The 21,330-nt window shown below is 41.5% G+C and overlaps 3 protein-coding genes across 6 annotated transcripts; 2 read left to right on the forward strand and 1 right to left on the reverse strand.

Annotated features, from left to right (window-relative positions):
- Positions 1–1,905: 1,905 nt before the first annotated feature.
- fggy (FGGY carbohydrate kinase domain containing) lies at positions 1,906–13,852 on the forward strand. Of its 2 annotated transcripts, none has more exons than XM_044220893.1 (16): positions 1,906–2,066; positions 2,405–2,598; positions 3,296–3,407; positions 3,980–4,131; positions 4,380–4,468; positions 4,710–4,825; positions 4,983–5,111; positions 6,664–6,767; positions 7,218–7,325; positions 8,618–8,679; positions 9,094–9,256; positions 10,385–10,459; positions 10,609–10,729; positions 10,935–11,029; positions 12,808–12,869; positions 13,304–13,852. In XM_044220893.1, exons 2-16 carry the CDS (start codon positions 2,416–2,418, stop codon positions 13,383–13,385), a joined length of 1,653 nt encoding a protein of 550 aa, XP_044076828.1. In that variant the 5' UTR covers positions 1,906–2,066; positions 2,405–2,415; the 3' UTR covers positions 13,386–13,852. The 2 variants fall into 2 exon arrangements, with proteins under 2 accessions (XP_044076828.1, XP_044076829.1); XM_044220894.1 differs by having other exon boundaries at positions 10,935–10,994.
- A 152-nt stretch (positions 13,853–14,004) lies between these two features.
- On the forward strand, positions 14,005–20,645 carry LOC122887570 (phospholipid phosphatase 6-like). Its single transcript, XM_044220902.1, has 2 exons — positions 14,005–14,222; positions 19,828–20,645. The coding sequence occupies exons 1-2, from the start codon at positions 14,168–14,170 to the stop codon at positions 20,247–20,249; spliced, it is 477 nt and encodes a 158-aa protein (XP_044076837.1). The 5' UTR covers positions 14,005–14,167; the 3' UTR covers positions 20,250–20,645.
- Positions 14,325–18,556, reverse strand: LOC122887569 (peroxiredoxin-6-like). 3 transcript variants are annotated; one of them, XM_044220901.1, is made up of 6 exons: positions 18,538–18,556; positions 17,181–17,317; positions 16,394–16,550; positions 15,686–15,835; positions 15,403–15,549; positions 14,325–15,273 (listed from the first exon to the last, which is right to left on the reverse strand). In XM_044220901.1, the coding sequence occupies exons 2-6, from the start codon at positions 17,270–17,272 to the stop codon at positions 15,130–15,132; spliced, it is 690 nt and encodes a 229-aa protein (XP_044076836.1). In that variant the 5' UTR covers positions 17,273–17,317; positions 18,538–18,556; the 3' UTR covers positions 14,325–15,129. The 3 variants fall into 3 exon arrangements, with proteins under 3 accessions (XP_044076836.1, XP_044076835.1, XP_044076833.1); XM_044220900.1 differs by lacking the exon at positions 18,538–18,556 and adding an exon at positions 17,873–18,028; XM_044220898.1 differs by lacking the exon at positions 18,538–18,556 and adding an exon at positions 17,431–17,503.
- Positions 20,646–21,330: the final 685 nt, after the last annotated feature.

Here is a 21,330-nt window from a genome sequence, read left to right on the forward strand (position 1 = left end):
GACCAGAGGGACACACACACACACACACACACACGCCGAGCAGTGAGAGAGACAGATGAGATTTCAAACACTGTCCGTGCAGTGTTTGTGGAAGACCATCTGTTTCTTCCTGTCCTGCTGCTTGGTTTTGCTCTGTACTCCATCTCTGCTGATCATTCCTGGTCCAAACACGCTGATCACAGCCAGCACCACTTCCTTTAGACAGCTGTTGATCTCCTCTAAGAAAAGAACACAATGGAGTAAAGAAACAAGGCGGGACGCAGAGTAGAAAGTTTGACATGTCAAATGTTTTTGATGGCAGGTTATTGTCTCTGCCTTTTTGAGACAAAGCCCATTTTGCAGCCCTAACACTACTCCACTGTAACAGATTATCATCTATTACAGTAAATTATGTCCTTATTAATGCAGCTCGCATATGAGTGGTTAGTAATTCATGTACACTGTAGCATGTACTGTCTGTACCCATGTAGTACATTATTGTCATAGACTTTTTCTGACTTTTTTCACAGTAGATATTTTGTGTTATGTAATAGCAGGAAAAGCACAGATACATTAACGATGGCTGCATACCATTTAGTTTTGCCCGTTCCAGAGCCTTTGCATTGTGCATGCTAGCTTAATGGCATGACTTACTGTAGCCCTTAAAGGCAACAGAGTCATGGTTAATGTTATTAGTTACACCTGTGCTTTTCCTGCTATGACTAGCCAAAGTGTCCGCTGAATAATAATAATGAATAATGAAATAATAATAAAAATCCTGCCCAGGGGCCTCAGACCGTCAGGGGGCCCGACAGTTGGTTAATCCTGAGGTCAATCCTGTCTTGTAGAAGACTAGTTTTAATATCTTCATTATTTAAGTTTATATTGCTCACATGGCGCATTATTCTGGATTCATTTGTTTCCTTTGTTTACTTGGAGAAGACAAGATACAAACATACACAAGTGGAGGTGGTGAGGCTCGTGTGTCAATGAGGCAAAAAAAAAAAAAAATGTTGGGCCCCAATTGGACTTGTCACCTCCAAGTTCCTGATAAGTCCAGTGCAGCAGACTACATATATGGTGGCTTTAGTTATTTGCTCAAGACAAGTGTTGACATTTATTGAGGAGTTTTGTAGTCACAGAAACAGTTAAATTTCAGGATAAGTATTCTATCTAAAAATATTTGAATGAGCCTTTAAATACTACCAAGGACGAGCTTGGTGTCCTCAGTGGTAGCTAGTTTGCTTGGACATAATGCTTCTCAGTGTTAATAAGCTGAGTTAGTACTTACCCAGCACTTCCATGCTGGCATGATTCTAATTGCCCCCTATTTTTTGTGTGTCAGATTGTGGTAACATGATAATAATATGCATCATGAGAGAATAATATAAACAAAAATAATAAAGCTCTTAAAATTAGATTTTCACACAGGGGCCCTCTACAAGATAGGTTACAATTAGACTGGATCAATGATGCAGGGCCACGTTTTAGTGTTGAAAATTCTTATGAAAATTCTTATGAAAATGTTCAAATTATAAAACGATGATAAAATAAGGGGCTTTTGGGCCCCTGGAGGTCTGGGGCCCACGGGGTTTTCCTACTTTGCTCGTTTTATAAACCTCCTTTTTGCCCCAGGAACATTTGATCCGGCCATGAATAGTTGTTATGATAGTCCTATTGGACTGCTTTAACAAAATGGAACATGTTTCTGTTAGGACTAAGTTTTCAGAGACATATTACACTATCAAATGGCGCTCCTATCTGCCACAGAAGCCAGTAATGTACTCTGCCTATGAAGATTTTTTTGTGGTGCAGTGATTTTGCCATGGCCTAGTGGTCTAATAGAAACCTGGCCTCAACACAGATAAGGACATAACGAAGGAAAGACAGAGAGAGAATCTAAAATAACCCATTCATGGTTCGGACCAAGCTTGCTTCGGACTTTATACTGCTCAGCAGAAAAAGTCGACTTTGTCCTTTTTGGCAGCATTCGCGTTCCGTCGCAGCCACCGTCTCCAGCTCAAAGTACGCTTATCAGAAACTCAAAAGTGATGTTTTCAGCGCTGAAATAAGAATTTGATCTGCCGGTAAGTTCGGAGAGGTTGTTCTAGCTGACCTACAAATGTCCTCCATGTTTGATGATGTCTGTAATGTGTATTTGAAATGTTATTCTGTGCAAATCATTTGGTGGAGAATCTCTGCCTTACCCGTTGCTGCACTTAAGCGTGATCAGGTTCAGTTGAGGACGATTTCAGTGTCTGATGCGCCAAAGAAATCATTAATTAAAAGGAAATGTACGACATACATGCGTTGCTATCTGTGTTTACTTCAACCTATTTCGAAACAGTGTGTTAAATGTTGACACAGACAGTGTAACTTGGTTAATAATCAACCCCTGCCCCCCACCCCCCTGCTCTACACTCAGCTCGTCTCCTCATGGCAGAGGTCTACTATGTTGGAGTGGACGTGGGTACTTCCAGTGTGAGGGCTGCACTGGTGACCAGGGCGGGCCTGCTGAAGAGCACTACAGAGGAGCCCATCAGCGTCTGGGAGCCCCAGTGTGACCATTATGTCCAGTCCTCCACTGAGATCTGGGAGAAATGCTGCACAGTTGTCAAGGTAGGGTGACCTCAGAGCAGAGGTTTTATTAACATGCCCCCCCCCCGCCAATCCAATCAGATGAACTCATGTATGTTACCCCATCATCATGTTCCAAATGTGTTCGTTTCAAATGATTTTAAAGTGGGTGTTAAGTAAAACACAACACAACAGTGGGCATTGTTGCATTATTTTTTCATACAATTTAATTGTCACTGTTAAGGTATTTACTGTTTCAACTTCTTTGTTAACTGGCTAAGTTGGGAAGTGTGTACTGCACAGTCAGTAGTTGGTCGCTTACTGATTTTTGTGACTTTACTAAATTTAGTAAATTTACTAAACATCAGCATCACACCAGTTATTATTCTAACTGGATGTTTTATTTTTCTGCTAAACACAAACACGTGGATTTTATTACAAATCATAATTTCTATTTTCAAATTAGCTGAGCTACTTCACGGTCTTTCCATGTATCCCCCGGCAACTGCAAAGGTTCGGCCTGGGGTCGGTCGCTGGCTGAGAGGACAAGGGCATCTGTGTCAGTGTCATTCAGACACGCTGATCATTTGTGAAAATAAATAAGGGCTCATTCCAATTATTGTAATCATATCGCTGTAACACGCAACGTATGTTCAACTATGATGCAGTGCCTGCTAATGTATTAATACATACCCTCACTTATGTGTTAAAGCATTGATTTTTTTTTAATCTATTCCAGAGAGTTACCCAAAGTGTGGAGAGGAGTCAGGTACGAGGGATTGGCTTTGATGCCACCTGCTCTCTAGTGGTTTTGGACCAAAGCTTCCGGCCTGTGCCAGTCAGTCAGGATGGTAAGTGAAACATTTCGTTCCCCTATAGCCTGACCTTTGTACCTCACACGTCACTCATATTTTTTGCTTCAGGAAAATTTAGCGAAGCACCATTACATACACCTAAGTGCACATTATGGGTTATTTGTGTTTTAGAGATGGTGACTGAACATTTTCAAGTTGAACAATCTTACTAGAATGGATTTTTTTTTTTTTTTGGAGTGATTTGGCATGAAACCTTTTAGTTGTTGAGTTGGTCAAGCTGTTTTAGTAATGGGATACTTTATTGATCCCTGAAGGTAAAATCCCCTCCTCCACAGCGAGGTCAGGGTCAGCTACAGAGCAGAACCCCTAGAGATGGGAGGGATTCATGTTTTTATCAATTAACCTAGGTGGACTCAGGGGATACTCAGGTTAAATGACTGATCATATGCTGCCCAGATATTACATATCTATCCCGACAGTTTTGTTTATCATCTCCTATGAGACCAATTTAATCTTAGAATTACATCTAGGAGATTCAGTCCATGCAGTATTAGCTCTTTGGTATCTTTTGTTTACATTTTGCTTTCACTAAAACCTGGCTTTCCCAGGTGACAGACAAAGGAACGTGGTGATGTGGATGGACCATCGTGCTGAAGAGCAGGCCGCTCGTATAACAAACGGCGGCCACAGGGTCCTGAGCAGGGTGGGAGGGGTCATGTCACCAGAGATGCAACCCCCTAAGCTGCTCTGGCTCAAAGAGGTGAGAGGTGAGCAAGGTCACATCAGGACCACTGATCTCTATATGTTTTATTGTCGCTCTCTGTATTGGCTGGTCAGCACGGTCCCCGGTGGGGTTTTAGACGTTTTTCTTGGGAGGCATCTGATAGGTGGAAGCTTCAAAATGTGTTGGAGTTCCCTGAAAGTGGTTTGTTGTTAAGTTCTGTCAGTACATGCATGTGCTATTATTGCTCACTACATTAGCACACATTTCTCTTGTCTTTTCATCAGAATCTAAAAGAAAGCTGCTGGAACAAAGCTGCTCACTTTTTCGACCTTCCAGACTTCCTGTCCTGGAAGGCCACAGGCTCTTTGACACGGTGAGCTTTGTTGGATGATGGTCATTGTGACTGTGTGATACATTATCCTTGTATCAAATGTCAGTTCAAAAGAAAGAATAGTGTTGTCCTCTTCAGCAGGGGTAATTCTGAGTCTTTTATCACAGACTAACTGTTTTTTGATACTGTGGCCTTCACCAAATACTGTTAATGTGACCCCATGCTGTACTTTAATGACTATTTTATGAGACATGTTACGGTACTATTCTGCAATTTGTCACAGGTCTTTATGTACTCTGGTGTGTAAATGGACGTATTGCCCTCCAGAAGGATGGGATGCCAGTTTTTGGACTAGCATTGGACTGGAGGATCTCCTGGAAAACAACTTTTCCCAAATAGGTAAACGACATTAACAAACAAACCTCTAATTAATTGTGTATTGTAAGATTTTAAGAAAACCAGAAAATGTTGCTAGGAAACTTCACAGAGCATTCATGTTGTGATCTTTTCAAGCGCGTCATCTATTATTTAAGCTGTGCTGTTTTCTGCCACCCAGGCAGTGTGACGCGTCCTCCAGGGAGCCCGTTGGGGGACGGCCTCACCCAGGACGCAGCAGCAGATTTGGGTTTGGACCCAGGAACTGCAGTTGGTGCTTCTCTCATTGATGCTCATGCTGGAGGCCTCGGTATTACATCCTAAATCTGTTTATTGATCCAGTCTTCTTCTGCCAAATATAATCTATTTTTTTCTAAGGTGCATTAGGTAATTTTGCAGGTTCCACGTTGCTGTGAGTTTTTAGCTAGTGAGCTAGTTTTTAAAATATAAACTCGTATAACCATAAAACATGAAACGTGTCATCAGGGCAAATTCATGTTTACCAATCCTGCCAGACCTTGACGCTTCACAAGACACCAAAGGGAGGTAGAAGATTTAATGTTAATGTCTAAAGTTGACATTTTGGTCTAGGGTGCGTGTAAGATGAAGCTGAGGGTCAAAAATGAAGATGTTCATCCACACTTCATCCATAAATAAATTCAAGAAACTTTATGATTAAATTAATATTTCTTGTGCACAAATATAAAGTTTAGTATAACTGTGGTGCTAGAGAAGGTCAGGGCCTCATCAAACACTAGATTTCAATCTCGGGAATGTAAATATCAAGCAAGCTCATGGATATCCAGCCAACAATTTTCAGTATGTTGTGCGCAAAACAGAAAAGTTTGACCTGAATCTGCCAACGAAGTGTCCCTAAAGGAAAGGGCTCATTCTCTGGGGTAAACGACGGTGTTTGGTACATTTCAAAGTGACCTGTCCTTTTAGATTGTTAGATTTCTTGTGCACAAATTACAATTTTGGGCTGATAGTGGTGCTAGATGAAAGGCCAGGGGTTCACCAAAATAACTCAGAATCATCCTCTAGCGAACATGAATATCCATACAGAGTTTTCATAGCACTCTGAGCCAGTAGTTGTCAAGATAAGAGAGACAGACCGACTAAACAACAAACTGACTCACATCACCACCCAAAGATAGATAGCCAACAGCAGTAGTGATACAAGAGGGGGATGACATATGATAAAGATCCCTGACTAGAACTGAAGCAGGGATGTTACAGTAACTCGTATGCATTTTAGACTGCTAGCCCACCAAAACTCCCCCAGCTTTATTATTTTGTGCAAAAATTAAATAACATGCAACAAACAGGTTTGTCTTTGAAAAGTTACTAATTAATGCTGCTGTATACTGTATCTGTGAGCACTTTGTTAGCTTCAGGGCAGCAGTGGACCTTTTCTTTGTGTTAGAAATCCTAACCATCTGGTTTTGTTCTTAAGTTCATGAGATAAACTGCTCATGAACTCTGCCCTCTGACCTCTGGCTGTGACCTCTGCCGATCACACATTGTTGCATCAGTCAGAGGTTAAAACACGCTGCACTTTTAGTTGTCGTGCATGTCACACACCCACTGCCCCCGCTCGTAGATGAACCTTCCACCTTAAACTCAAACCAGCTTGACAAACATTATCCCAGCAGTTAGTGTCACTGCTGAATCCCATGTGAAGGTTAGAGAACCACATCAAAAGGATTTAAGGCTTTTGATCTGCAAATCATTGTGATTAGTTCCTGACGGAGCTCTAACAGGAGTTCTCCAAACTTTGTGTTAGGTAACACCAAAAAATATAAAAACATTTCCCCCCAAAACAAATATTTTCATTTATTCATTTATTTTCCTCCTCCCAGGTGTGATAGGTGCAGATGTAAAAGGCTTTCATTTGCCCTGTGAGGACCGGCCAATCACCTCACGCATGGCGATGATCTGTGGGACATCAACCTGTCACATGGCAGTGAGTGGTTTACGCTTCCTGTTGTGCATTTCAGTGGAACTTATGTTTAGCAAACACTACGCTTATGTGCTATTAAAAAAAGGTGGATATGGTGTGGACTCAGTGATAACCTTTCTGACACTTGCATACTTTTCTGAGAATGTCATGACTAATATAAGACGACCTATTATTAATCATATACTCACAGCCTATGGTGTCTTAACTGAGACTTCACAACTCCGAGGCAATGCAAAACTTAGCTAAAACTAGTATGCAGGTATGCAATCTATTAAAAGAAGTCTGATACATTTTTCTCTCTTTAATTTTTTACATACGTCATATTTTCAGTGAATTGTTATTGCATGTAGAAATGATCCTGTCTGCACATAACAGCAGTAATCTCTTCGTAGAAATCATTGTTAGTGTGATATACAATGCTAACATTTAATTTTTCACCTTCGTGTGCATCAGATTAGCGAGCAGCCTCTGTTTGTGCCAGGCGTGTGGGGGCCCTCCCTGTCTGCCATGGTCCCTGGCATGTGGCTCAACGAGGGAGGACAGAGTGCTACAGGAAGGCTGGTCGGTCCACTCTCAAGCTTTATACATCATGTGGCCTGGTTTATGCCCGCGCAGTAACCGAAAGCTGTATGCAAGTAGACACAAAATGTATATGATCCATGTGTAAATGCACCCAGATGTGATCAACACATCTAGCTACATAAACAACAACATTTAATAGCAATCTGTCTCCTCACCGTTAAATATATGTGGCAAAAACAATTGGCAAAAAATGATTCTCATGGATGGGAACAAGCAGGGCAAGGTGTTTCATGTCTATAAAAAAATTATTATAAAATGATTATAAAACATGAGGCCTTCATTTTGTTGGGGTAAAAGAAATATTTTTTTAAAGTATACTCTATCTTTTATCTTCGGGTGTTAATGTAATTCAGCTGAGTCACATCAGACACAAGCCAGATAAATAATGAGAGGGGTAAAAGAGACCACAGTGACACAATAATTTCATCAGTTTTTACAGGTGTGGAGAAATTAATTATTGACAACGTTTATAAATAATTAACAGTCATTTGACATTTATTTATATAGTAAAAACACCAAATACTTTTTTGGTTTATGGCTTTTCAAATGTGATGATTTGATGCTTTTTTTTCTGTTTCACATCTTTGTAAATGAATGTTTTTTTTAACTGTTGGTTTGACAATATAAGCTATTTTATAACATCTCTTTTAAGCTCCAGTAACTTTTCATGGGAATTTGTAAAATACTTGACATATGACATTTTATAGATTCAATGTTTAAGCAATAATCGAAAACAATTGATTAAATGAATCAGTGATGAAAACAATCAGCAGTTGCTGCTTCATAAGCCTTTATGTCATCAGCCGTGTCATCTCTAATCCATCCATCCATCCATCCATCCATTTTCTACCGCTTGGTCCCGTTAGGGGTCGCGGGTGACTGGAGCCTATCCCAGTGACTTTGGGCCTTAGGCAGGGTACACCCTGGACAGTGGCCAACTCGTCGCAGGGCTAACACAGACACAGACAAGGACAGACAACCATTCACTCTCACATTCATTCAATACGGGCAATTTAGAGTTATCAATTAACCTACACATGCATGTCTTTGGACGGTGGGAGGAAGCCGGAGAACCCGGAGAGAACCCATGGTAACACGGGGAGGACATGCAGACTCCACCCAGAGAGATTGTGTGATGTTGGTCTGGTCCGGGAATCGAACCCACGATCTCCTTATTGGGAGGCAGGAGCATTAGCCGCTCTGCCACCGTGCACCCCTCATCATCATCTCTAATCCTTTCTGTTAAATTGTGTTGCTCTCTCCTCCCCCAGGTCGACCACATGGTGAAGGGCCATGCTGCCTACACCCAGCTCCAGGAACAGGCGCAGCAGAGGTCAGCTGATGCATTTAGCTGCACTTCCCAAAAACATTCTAGCACAGCTGTCATCCCTGTATAATAATGTACAGTAAGCTTTGGGGGGATTAGCAGCTTAGTAAGGTTGTGTGTTCTATACACATACAACTCGACTAATATGTAGAAGTTGTAAATACAGGGGGATTTTCTTAACATTTACTTAGAATTAAAGAAAAATGCCCTGGTATATTGTTCATGCTCGCCCACTGACATGTCTTACTGTTGCATGTTATAAGTAACACCTGTGGTTTTCCTGCTGTGGCATGTCCACATGTCTTCTGAGAAAAAGGCCTGTAGAATTTTCTAAACAAATTGTTAGTTTCCACACAACACCATCTTTAATATGATTGCACAAGACTGGGTTCTTCATTTGTTTACTGTTATTTTTCCAAGATTTCCTTTTACTGGCAAGAACATCTACAGCTACCTGAACAGCCACCTGAGTTTAATGGCTAACTCCGGCTCTGCTGTCGACCTGCTGGGCTCCAGTCTGCACGTGTGGCCGGACTTCCACGGGAACAGGTCGCCCCTGGCTGACCCCACCTTAAAGGGCATGGTGAGGGAACATGAGTCAAGGCTTCACATGACATAAAACATTATTGGTCAAAGCATGGGTTTTTAAATGTATTTACCACGCTAACCTACAGAGGTGAAGTGGCCATTGCAGACTCTCCTATAACTTAAAAAAAAATACTTAAGTGGTCCAGTTTAGTTACCACTTATCATTTTGGTAAATAAAGAATAATAATTAATAAAGCATATATATAATGTGAAGTTAAGTCGTATGTTCTCCTGAGAAGCTGCTCGTTGACTGTGTTATGAATTTATTTTATTCAACATTTTTGGGAAAATATGGTTATTTGCTTTTTGTTCGAGACTTAGATGAGAAGATCGATACCACTCTCATGTCTGTGCATTAAGTACGGAGCTGGAGTTGGGAGACAGTTGGCCTAGCTTAGCATAAAGACTGGACGCAGGGGGAAACAGTTAGCCTAGCTAAACCATAAACCACTCTCATATTCTCCCCATAAACCACAAATTGTCATTTTTACATATCTGTGTGTGTGTGGATTAAACAAATGAGATAATTTGTTAATTAGTGAGCTTAAGGAGATTTGCCTCCACTCGCTAAGCTAAGCTAATCGCCTCCTGGCTCCAGCTCCGTACAGAAAGCACCGAAATGAGAATGGTATCAATGTTCTCATCTAAATCTTGGAAATAAACTGAATTACTGTATTTTCCAAAATGTTGAACTATTCTCTTAAACAAAATAAATTCATAATACAGTTAGCTAGCAGCTAATTAAAGCAGCTAACTTCAAGCCCAAGGTCAATTCTCATTGCATAACAAAAGTTTACATTCACTGCTAAGAATTTCACAAAAATATCATGATTTTGTCAATGCAAAGAATAAACTTCAGTAGTTGAGCCACTGAAATGATTTCTGTGTTCAGTAAGCTAAGTGTTGTTTCCAGTCCATATCTGTAGTTCCAGGAAGCAGGAAGCCAGGGAGCAGAGACTCGGTGGATATTGTTTCAACTGAATCACTGGTGATTTGAGATACCAGACCCTCAGTGACAGCTTTGCTTTCACCAACCCTTTTGTTGGTGAAAGCACACCTCTGGTGACTCTTATTATTCAGCACTGAGACATTTTTGCATGAATGACTCATTACCGTGTTGCAGGTGGTCGGACTATCACTCTCCCAGACTTTGGATGACTTGGCCCTGCTCTATTTGGCCACTATACAAGCCCTCGCTGTAAGTCTACTGTGTTTTTATTTGTGTCAAAGTTTCAAATGACTTCCTCTGGGCCTCAGTCTGACATCCAAGTACCTTCAAGTACGAAGGAAGGTTGTATTTGTTTACTTGTAACCTGATTCCCCTTGTGTCTTCTCCTCTGGTTCCAGCTTGGTACTCTTCATATTCTGGAGGCCATGAAAGAAGCAGGACATGACATCAGAACCCTCTTCCTGTGTGGCGGGTTGAGCAAAAATGCCCTGTTTGTACAGATTCACGCCAACGCTACGGGTATAAAATACTAACAAGGGACGATGGCAGTTTTGTGAATTTAGCTAAATAGACATTTCACTCAAAATTATTAAATAATGGTAACAAAAAAACTTCTCTACAATTTCTACTAAACCATACACATTGTTATGATAACTTTTGTTGAACAGTATCTCCCATGGAGGCTTTAGCCAATTCCACTTTTTTTCAATATTGTCCTTTTCAGGATTGCCTGTGGTGTTGCCTGACCAGATGGAGGCTGTGTTAATAGGAGCAGCAGTCCTGGGTGCGTGTGCATCACAGGACTACAGCAGTATACAGGTGGAGTGACACACAAACACATACAGTATGCAAACTAAGGTCATAAAGTTGATGCGGGCTTCGGCAGAAAAGGATTTTGAGACTTCATGCAGTAAATGGCTTTTTTTTTTTTTTAGGGGGGTTACAATTGTCCCTGATAATTAGGAGTACTGCTGTGTGCTTTCAAACACACGTTCTTGATGAGTTTTCAAATATTCACATGTGAATGCAACTATTGTCCAACATGGTAATTCAACGTTATACGTTCCCAGATAAATGCCTGGGAAATTTGGTACAGTTTTTTTATATGGCGATATATTTGAACTTTTTTACAAAAACATCACACAGATCCTCAAAAATATGTAATTGTAATTTTTTTAAGTTGTCTCTTTGTGTACTCTTAAACAATGAAATCTGGTGTACGTGTAGTAGTGTTCCAATGGAAAGGCACTGAGACATCATGAATAGCCACAGTGGAAATTTACATTCGCTATGTTATGCAGGTGGAAAAAAATAGTTTAAACCAGTATCCTCATGCTGTATATTGCATGAGAGAGGAGGTACTGTATGTTGTTTTGTGCTTCTGAATGCACTGCTCTGTGCATGTTGCATTACACAGCGTGCTTCCCAAAAGCATAAAAAGTCATTTAAAGGATTTTGGAGTTCAACAGAAAATGTGTGAGAAGGAAGAAGCTTGTGTGCCTGAAACAGTTCAGCAACAAACAAAAAAAATTCAAGTGCTAATACAGTCTTTTTAATTATGTTAATATTTTTCAAAGTAATGAATAGAAGTTAAAACAGTGCTGTTATTGAAGCAGAAATGTAAACTTTGTTGGATAATTCTGAAATTTGTTGTTAAAGGGGTTCTCCAGCAATTTAGTATTGCACTTCCATAAAGTTTGGGGAATTGTGAGACAGATTAAAAAATAATGGTCAAAACTGAAGCAGACTTATAGTATTCCCTAGTACTGGCTTCAAAAACCCTGGATCCTATATTTTCCAACTGGATAGCATCTTTCATTAGACCACCCCTGCCTTCTAAATGCTCCCTTCTTTCAAACCATACACCTTTAAGAAATCTCCTTCCAGAGCCACAGAAGACATTATACAATTGTTTCCACAGGCCGAGTAGCACTCCCTACGAAGAGTGAACTTCTACTTCTAGTTATCTTAAACTTCATGGGTAACATCAGTGGCTTGCTCCTTTTTAAAACTGTGTTTATTTTGCAATATATTTAGCAGTTTGCAAACCAATCTTCTTATTTTGTAGTCCAAGAAAATTTACCTCAGAAACGTTAAATGCCAAGCCACGGCACAGTCACTGACTCAATGCCTCCATCTGCTGGGTGGAACCAAAATACAAAGTATAAAGTGCATGGCTTTGCTTCAAAGAGAAGATTTGCACGCAATGTTTTTAAGATATAAAGCGATGATTAAGCTTTTGCTAGGTCAGGCTATTAATCCTTGATGTCTCAGTACCAGAGCTTGTAGCACAAGAGAATGGCAAGCTTTTAAACCAGATGTACTAAAAATAAGACGTTATTGTTTGGACTAGGCTGCACCTGTCAACCCATTTTCAGCCATAACCTCTAGCAGGCAGTTGTTGTGTCTGATCCTCTGAGCTGCACACAGTCAACTGGCTGGATTTTGTAGGTTTAGACTGCAGAGCACTGCACTGCATTAGTCATAAACTCAGCCACACTGAAACCACTTCAGTTGGCTTGTGTTAATACTATAACTGGGTCATGGCTGGCCTGAAACTGAATGTGTATAACATGATTTTGCAATTTTTGTTTTAGGAGGCAATGGAGAAAATGGCTAAGGTGGGGAAAGTTGTTCAGCCTGACTATGAACTCCAGAGGTGAGACAAAGAGGGTTTTTTCTACCCTTTCCTTTTATTGCTTAATTAAATATATATTTGAATGCTTTTATTTTTATTTCTAATTTGAAAGAAATTGCATTGCTTTTAAATATGCAGCATGACCTATATAGATAAAGACTGATTGAGTTACAAGTATTTTTCTGTTAAAGGGATAGTTCGGGATTTTTGAAGTGGGGTTGTATGTTGCGCTTATGCGTAGGAATACTGCTGACCATTTCCAAAGCAATGCGTTGCTTAGCTTCCGTGCCGGTACAATAAATATTGAACTAGTCTCCTCTCAGAAAAGGGCAGGTTACGAGATAAACCTTATGATGTAATCAGCAACTGCATGTTGTATTACAGTGAAAACTGAAATATACACACTATGCATCAGATTTGTGTAGTTATTTTCTACATTTCATGCTTTTTTCCAGCTTCTATGAGAGAAAGTACAAGGTGTTCCTGCGACTGTTCGCCCACCAGAGGGAGTACCAGGCCCTCATGAACCAGAGATGATCGCTGGTGGGAGGCGGCCGGGCTGGAACTGACTCTGTGACGTTATAGTGATGACAAATCCACACACGGGAAACAGGAACAGAAGTCTTCACCTTGCTGCTTTTCCTGATATTATTAATGGTCCGTTTTTTTTAAATGTTCTAAATAGCCCGATGGAAAACGGCTCTGTGTGGTTGAATATCTGTCAGGGTACTGTCTAGAGTTTAGACTTCACACATGCAGGATTTCACACCACCTGGCAGATGACAGTAAAGAAGACCTCTATGGAGACAAGCTGTTGGTGCTTTCCATGGCTGTCTGTCTTCCCTCTGCTGCAGTTCTACCCAAAGTGAAGAGGAGGATGTGGGAGTGAGTGCGGTGACATCAACAGAAATACAGCGATGACTTGTTCCATCCAAAGTCAAATACGATTAAGTGCTGTCACCTTCAAATGTATTCCTCATAAATAATTAAAATGATAGAACTCATGCCTTTCACTGGCACTCCAACCTTTTGATATATAATTTAGTGCGCTTCAACTCAATAGAGACACTAATTCATTTTTAAACACCTTGTCGTTTGGTCTCTCTTCACTGTATTTGATCTTATCCTTCCATTTCCTGTTTGTAACGCTTCCACTGTCCTTAAATTCTCCTGTCTGCTGGTCGCAGAGTGGAGCCTGTTGACAGCAGCTCCCAGGATCAAAGTTGATAAGCTCTTCGCTGATGCTGTCGACCCGGTGATGGGGGAACGCCAAATCCTGCACAGCTGAGTTAACAGCCGCCTTCAAACAGAACTAACTTATGATAGAGAGGCGACAGGGAGACCGCTGCTGGCCAGAGCTAACAACTAATGCAGGTGCTTCTGAGTCCAGAAGTCATAAAAGAGCGATTTTGTTGCTATAATTCATTGTTTGCTAAACATACATTCTTTAGTCTAAAAATTATGGGAAAGAATGAGCAACCTTAATGCTTTTATTGTCCCACACAGGTGAAATCAATACTCATCTATACTCAACCATCAGAGTATAAATACAATAAATCCACAAGACTTTCAGTGAAATAAATCAGTTTGGCCTGGCAAAACTAATGCAAAGTTAGAGTAATCAGTTATGTGAGAGTAGACAATTCCTATACAATTAAGAAGTTTGTAATTAAACAACTGTGTTTAATGACGTAAACCTGTCAGATAAAATGAGTATCCAGGCATGACAGTAGTATTATTTGCTTTCACTAGGTCATCCTTTGTGTAAATGGCACCATAAACCACTTTCATTGCATTGGTCCAACAAAAAAGAGGTAAACAACACACGTATGATCCAAAATATTAGAACCCCGACAGTACCACTGTTACAAAATAGAAACTTCTTCTGCCATACTGTAATTAACTCTTTGTTATATTTTTAGATAACAAAAATGTATGTTCCCATCTCAACCCCTACCTTTCCAAAAACAATCCCCCTTTAGGAAAGTAAGCTGAACATTGTAGGTTTTATTATTGAAGTTGTACATACTGTAAAACTTACTGTAACTGTAAAATGTCTAAATTAGAAAAGGCATTCTATAAGGCACTGGTTTTCATTCCATCCATTTTGTCAGGGACTGATTCACAACTGGGATGCCTGCTGACTTGTTTATCTACCTGGTAGGGACAAAAACGAGCCAAACTCAAGGTCCATAAGGTCCAGGATTGAGAGCTGCTGGGTTAAGGTACAGTCTGCGTGACATAAGCGAGTGATGAATTTCATTGCTGCCTCTGGCTGTGCTTATGGCTGGGGTGTGTACACAGAGGGCGTGTAGCGCAGGTACCTCTTGCCAGAGGGCAGGTCTTTGGTGTAGACGCCATCTGGGAACAAAGAGGCAGCCTCCTCCTCAGACATGCTGGGAGGGACCATCACACAGTCTCCAGGCTGGAGGAAGACAGACACGGAAAAGGTTATTCTACATGGCAGCAGGTCAATTCCTGTTTCTATTATCTCTGTAGTCAGCTGCTGAAATGACTGGTGCCAACTGAGGTCACTTTGAAAGGTGTGACATACCTTCCAGTCGGCAGGTGTGGCCACTCGTTTCCCTGCTGTGATCTGGAGTGAGTCAACCACTCGCACAATCTCATCAAAGTTGCGCCCAGTGGTGGCCGGGTAGAGGAGTGACAGTTTCAGCCTTTTGTCAGGGCCAATGATAAACACCTACACCCAAACAGAGACACAGAGATGGAGCCTGGAAGGGTTCATATCTACTCTCTATACAGTATGCATGCGAGTAGATATTAGATATAAGTTAAATAAAATAGGAAAATTAGATTTTGATTGTGAAGACTCTTACACAGCGGGCAGTGAGCGGCATGCCATCTTTGTCCTTCTCATCGGGGTCCAGCATGCCCAGGGCCACTGCCAGCTCCCGTTTACTGTCCGCTATGATGGGAAAGGGCAGCGAGCAGCAGCCAGACTCCTCACAGTTGTATGCCAGGATGTCCTGGTTAGTACAGAGACACAAGCCCTAAGTTATCGTAGAAAAAGTTTCAGTCGTAGTCATCTGGACACTGTTTTCAGAATCAAGACGTTTCGGCTCCCATCCGGAAGTCATTCTCAATTGTGGAGCCCTAAGTTAGTTATTTAAACCAAATATAGGAGTTGTCGTATACAAGCATCTATATTAAGTGATATTTATGATAAAAACAATTTAAAGGAAACGTGTAGTGCAGCACAGACAGTAGAGGTAATTTACATGGCATTATTTCAGTGTGTAGTTACACACTAAAACATAGTGATCTAAGTCATCTTATCCACTGTTAAAACACGGGTTATGTGTAACCTGTCTAATTCCTTTTTTGACCTGCAAAAAGCTATGCTGGGTTGTTCACCGTAAAGAAGGAGCTCACTACATAACACTTTGATGCATCCTTCTAACAACTACAGAACCTCCCAGGTTGACCCATTGTGGACAGCCTCATGCCTCCTCAGTTTTACTGATATCAGCTCTGTGTGTTACTCCAGATGTGGTGTCAGAAAACAGATGCTGTAGATATCACACCTTGGTCCAGCCGTGGTGATCCTCCACGGAGTCGATGGAGAGGGCGATCATTTTGACGCCGCGTTTACTGAACTCACCGCTCAGTCTGGCAGCTCGACCCAGCTCTGTGGTGCACACAGGGGTGTAGTCTCTGGGGTGGGAGAACAGGATTCCCCATCTGAAATGAAAAGAGAGATCAGCGAGGCTGCGTCAGGCGTGTGGCCGGGTCACTGCTTCAGTAATGAGCAGATGCAATCTGAGATTTCACAAGCAGGTTTCAAACTGACCTGGTTTCCTCTCAGTATTGTGTTGCCTATTGTTGCACAATAGGATGAAGCTGAATGAGGCGTCTGACACCAAACTGACAGGATGTGAGCCCTGTGGCACTTCATTGTTTCAAAGGACAGGAGGGACTTCATCATCATGATGGAGGGAGTTTAGGTTTGACTGGTCATCTTACTGAGGCTTTTGATTTGGATCATCTCACCATCTGACCAAGAACCCTATGGTCTGTTCATAAACAGCTGTGCGTCTGATGACTGCCAGAGTAGATGAATTTGTCCTTTTGTCCACCGCATTATAGATTATTTTTTAATGACATGCGTACTTTTAGGCCACAATACCACCATTATGTGTTTAAAGGTTTGGATTGTATATAGAGCATAGTGAAAGGTCTAAAGCAGAAGTCAAAAAGCAATAACAGGAACAGGACGCAAGCTCTCTCTCTCTCTCTCTTGTGAACTGAATTTTCGATAAGACTACGAACCAATAACCCAAAACAATAGCCATATTCAGTAAGCATACTTACGAATCACCGAGAAATTCGTGAAGTTTAATTTTGCCAATGGTGGTCTCTGTCTCGAAATTAGGAAAGACATCTCCGAGCAGCAGTCCCGGCATATTCAGTGTGACTGTGGAGGTTTTCCGTCTGTTCAGCAGCAGCTTCTGATGACAGAAGATAAAGAGGAGGTGGCAACTTCCCTCTGAAAAGGCCACTCGGTTTACATAAGCATCCACTATAGACTAATAGACATACAATAGACCACGTTCAGACTCACAAAATGTGCTGCGTTCAGTTCGCGTTTTGACTGATTGGCGCTGTTGTCGCAAGGTTTCCAGATTACCAATTTAAACACGCGGAAGGTCCGATTTCCTACCAAGGATTTAGACATTTTATTAAAGCACAGCACTGAAACACTCCTCCACTAGAATAAGGTCATGTATTATTAAGCAATTTCTTCATAAAATCGACGACAACATTTATAGAAGCAGTGCGTTTGTTTGAGAAGTTACACTACACCATACATTTAAGGATAATGTTGCCACGTGACCAGAGCAGTCCAGTTCTGAATTGGTGACATTTCAACCCCTGTATCCTCAGTTTGCAGGATGTTTTGCGTCTAAGCGCAGCCGGATTAAAGTGTTTACGCGCCACAGGTGGTCGATAAAGAAGGGCGGATAGATAACTGTGGACACTTTGTCAAACGAAAATGTCCTCACCAACGTCCAGACGAAATAGTTGCCGTGGAGTTGTGTGTGGAAACCGGGCATCACCAGAGTGCCATGTCCGCCGCCGGGGCTCCAGCTGTTCTTACTTTTCCTCTGGAGCGCAAACTCAAGACTTTTCCGTCAGTCTGAGTCAGCCGATATTCACTATAACGCTCCGGTTTTTGCTGGCGATAGATCTGTGGCTGTCCAAGCGGCTCGGGGTGTGCGCCTGTGAGGAGTCTCCATGGGGCAGCATACGGCCCCTGGTTCGGCTGGTGGAGTTCTCGGGGCATGTCATCCCGTGGCTCATCGGCACTGTGTACACTCTGCTCCGGGGAGAGAGTGTGGCGGAGCAGGAGATCATGCTGAATTTGGCCCTGGGTGAGCGAATGTGTGTCAATTGTTTTGAATTTGGGTTATTAAAATTACTAATTAATTAATCAAATTATGAATTCAATTTAATCCTTTATTCAGTCAAGTATCCGCTTCTTAAAACTGCCATCCATGATCGCCTTATACATGGCACGCCAGTTTGGAACATTTTAGTCTTCAAAAGAACACGTCTGTATTTGCGATATCATCTTTCCTGAACGCAGCAGTCTTATATGGAAAACAAAATACACACTACAGACTAATATGTCAACCTGCTCTCATTTAGGTGTCCGTTGTTTACGCACCTTTATATTTATCGCCACATTAGCTGCGGGCACAGCCGATGCGTTATTACGCACATTTGTGCCAACTTCAAAGTGAAGCCTTGTGTGGACACAGTGAAGGTAGTCATCAGTGGCTATGTTAATAATGTTAACAGCTATTGAAATAGCACAACTTAACAGGCCAAAGCCTCATCAGTCCACCCAAGTGACAAATAATGCATTAGTAGCGCTACAGGCTGTTTGTGCGTCCCATGGACCGAGCGAGAAACAGCAACAGCGCAGCCATTGGACGTTTTCTCCTTTGAGCCGCAGCTGACAGCATCCACGGCCACGGAGAGACACGCAAGCGATGTGGCTGACGCTATATTCGCGTGTGTAGATTATATTTGTTGACTGACAGCTATGAGATCGAGTCCTACGCTGTTACACTGTATTGTGCTGTGGTGAAGTACCAGAGCTATTTTTGGTTTTGGAAATAGTGGGGATAGCTGAACTCTTCATATTCTGCTACAGACCGATGAGAAATGAATGAGGTCCAGGGTTTCATTTAATTCAATTTAATAGGGGAGAACTTTTTAGACAATTAAATGAGTGTGGTATTGTTAACATTTACACTTGTTACACATATAAGTCACATATAAAGCGTTCAACAACAACTTCAAGATCCTTAATTGGAGTTCGGCAACACTTTCTAATAAGACACCATTTCTAAATGTTTATATGTAGTAAGTAATGTTTAATAATGGTTATCAAATAATTTACTTATGCTTTACAGATCAGTTATAAGCCAATAATAACAGGTGGTGAAAACAAGCTTGCTTTGTCTTTTTGCTCTTTCAGTAGGATGGATTTTTGCAAAAAGCCCTTTATTAATGACTTATTAATTAATGACTATTAATCAACATTTATAACTGCAGCTTTGATGACTTATTAAAAAGTGAGAAACTCAAGAGATTTATGAATGGATTACCAACATTTCTAACTGTATTATTTCCAAATGGAAAGCATAGACACCATTCAAGGGGATTTTCCACAAAAAAGTGCTCTTATTAACTGATCTATAAAGCATTTCTAAGTGATTTATTACCCATTAATAAAGCCAGTTGTTACCACTTATGAACCCTTAATAAAGGATGTCGTATTAGAACATAGAAGTTCAGTAAATCAGAGGGATAGAATTAATTAAGAACATGGAGTAAGGTAGAGAAGAAACTGAGTTGCAGAGTGATAGCCTAGTATGGATTAAAAGCAATTGCTGTAAGGGGAAATGTTTACCAAGCTGAGTTGTATCTCTCGCTTTCCTCCTCACAGCTCTGTTGTTGGACCTGCTGTTGGTCAGAGTTGTGAAGACTGTGGTCAGACGTCGCAGGCCAGCCCAGAACCGCTCTGACATCCTCTCCACCTTCTTCGTGGAGCGCTACTCCTTCCCCTCAGGCCACGCCACACGTGCGGCCATGTGCGCCCGGTTCCTCCTAGCCCAGCTGGTGGACACTGCCTCCATGAGGGTCCTGGTGGTAGGTTGGGCCGCCTTGGTGAGCCTGTCCCGGCTGCTGCTTGCCAGACACTATGTGACAGATGTGGGCTTTGGCTTGGCTATGGGTTACTGCCAATATAGTCTAGTGGAAAGGTTGTGGCTGACCTGGGACTGTCTGCAGGACCTGCTGCTCATGCGACTGAGAGAGAGACTCAACAAGGTTTATGGTGGACTCTGGATGGCAGATGGGAAACTTTAGGTTTGGTGGAACTGTGTGTTGTCAGCCTATGTATGGGGAAAATGTGTAGCATGAGTGTGTGTAATTCAAAAATTCCCTGCTGTTAAAAGTGAATTTTCTTATTTATTGGATTATATAAAAGTTACTCCAGTAGGCTTATATTTTGTTTATCTGTATCGGTTTTTATGTGTACTTGTTGTGTGTGTTCTCTCTTCTTTTTTTTTTAAAGAATGAAATGGAGACATTGAAATGGATGGCTTGGGTGGTCACTGGCGGGTTGGTAGCATATTCCATTAAGATGCACATGCAGCTTGTTTCCACAACGGTGTTGATGATGCATGGACTTAATCTTTCAATGCTGAAACCAAAGCTGAATTTAATTAAATCCTTTTTTAATAAAACTACAATTCAAGTAAACTGTGTACCATTTACAGATGAGTAATTTTGTGGCTGACTATGAAAGCTTAAACTACTGTATGAAAATGAATGAATTGCAACTCAGTATGTGGTGGCACAATGTCTCATAAGTGGTATGCAGTTTCGTATTGAGCTAAAACAACCCACAGTGGGTTCACTGTCTTTGTGTGAGCACTAGCGGGGGGGGGAGGCAACTCACACTCACCCAAGTTTCCATCAGCTGCTGCTGCTGAGTCTCCTGACTGTCATTATAATACATCCCATCTCCTCTTACAGTGTTGTGCTGCCAACCACCATCTTTAACATACCATTGCAATTTCCAACCTAAACTGCACATATACAAGCTGATTTATTTGTGGTTTTGCCTTTAAACTGAGAAACCAGAGAGCAGACGAGTCCTTTTGCTGGTGCGTGATTGAAGTCGAATAAACTCACTAGAGCTGGTACAGTAGGTGTGTATGCATAATACAGATGCAAACAGTTGTCCACAGAGGGCAGTGCATAATAAGAATATGCTTGCAAATGGCAACATGGGGGCTTGTACAAAAGGATATAGCTGGTTCAGGTAGTTTTTCACCAATATAGGTTGTCGGGTCAGAACACAGAGACAGAGACGTGTGTTTGCACTGTGGCTTAAGGCGTCAGGTACATAAGCACAATTAGCTCACAGTCCTTAAATCTCATC

The sequence above is a fragment of the Siniperca chuatsi genome, linkage group LG13, assembly GCF_020085105.1.
Source record: "Siniperca chuatsi isolate FFG_IHB_CAS linkage group LG13, ASM2008510v1, whole genome shotgun sequence".
Taxonomy (NCBI): domain Eukaryota; kingdom Metazoa; phylum Chordata; class Actinopteri; order Centrarchiformes; family Sinipercidae; genus Siniperca; species Siniperca chuatsi.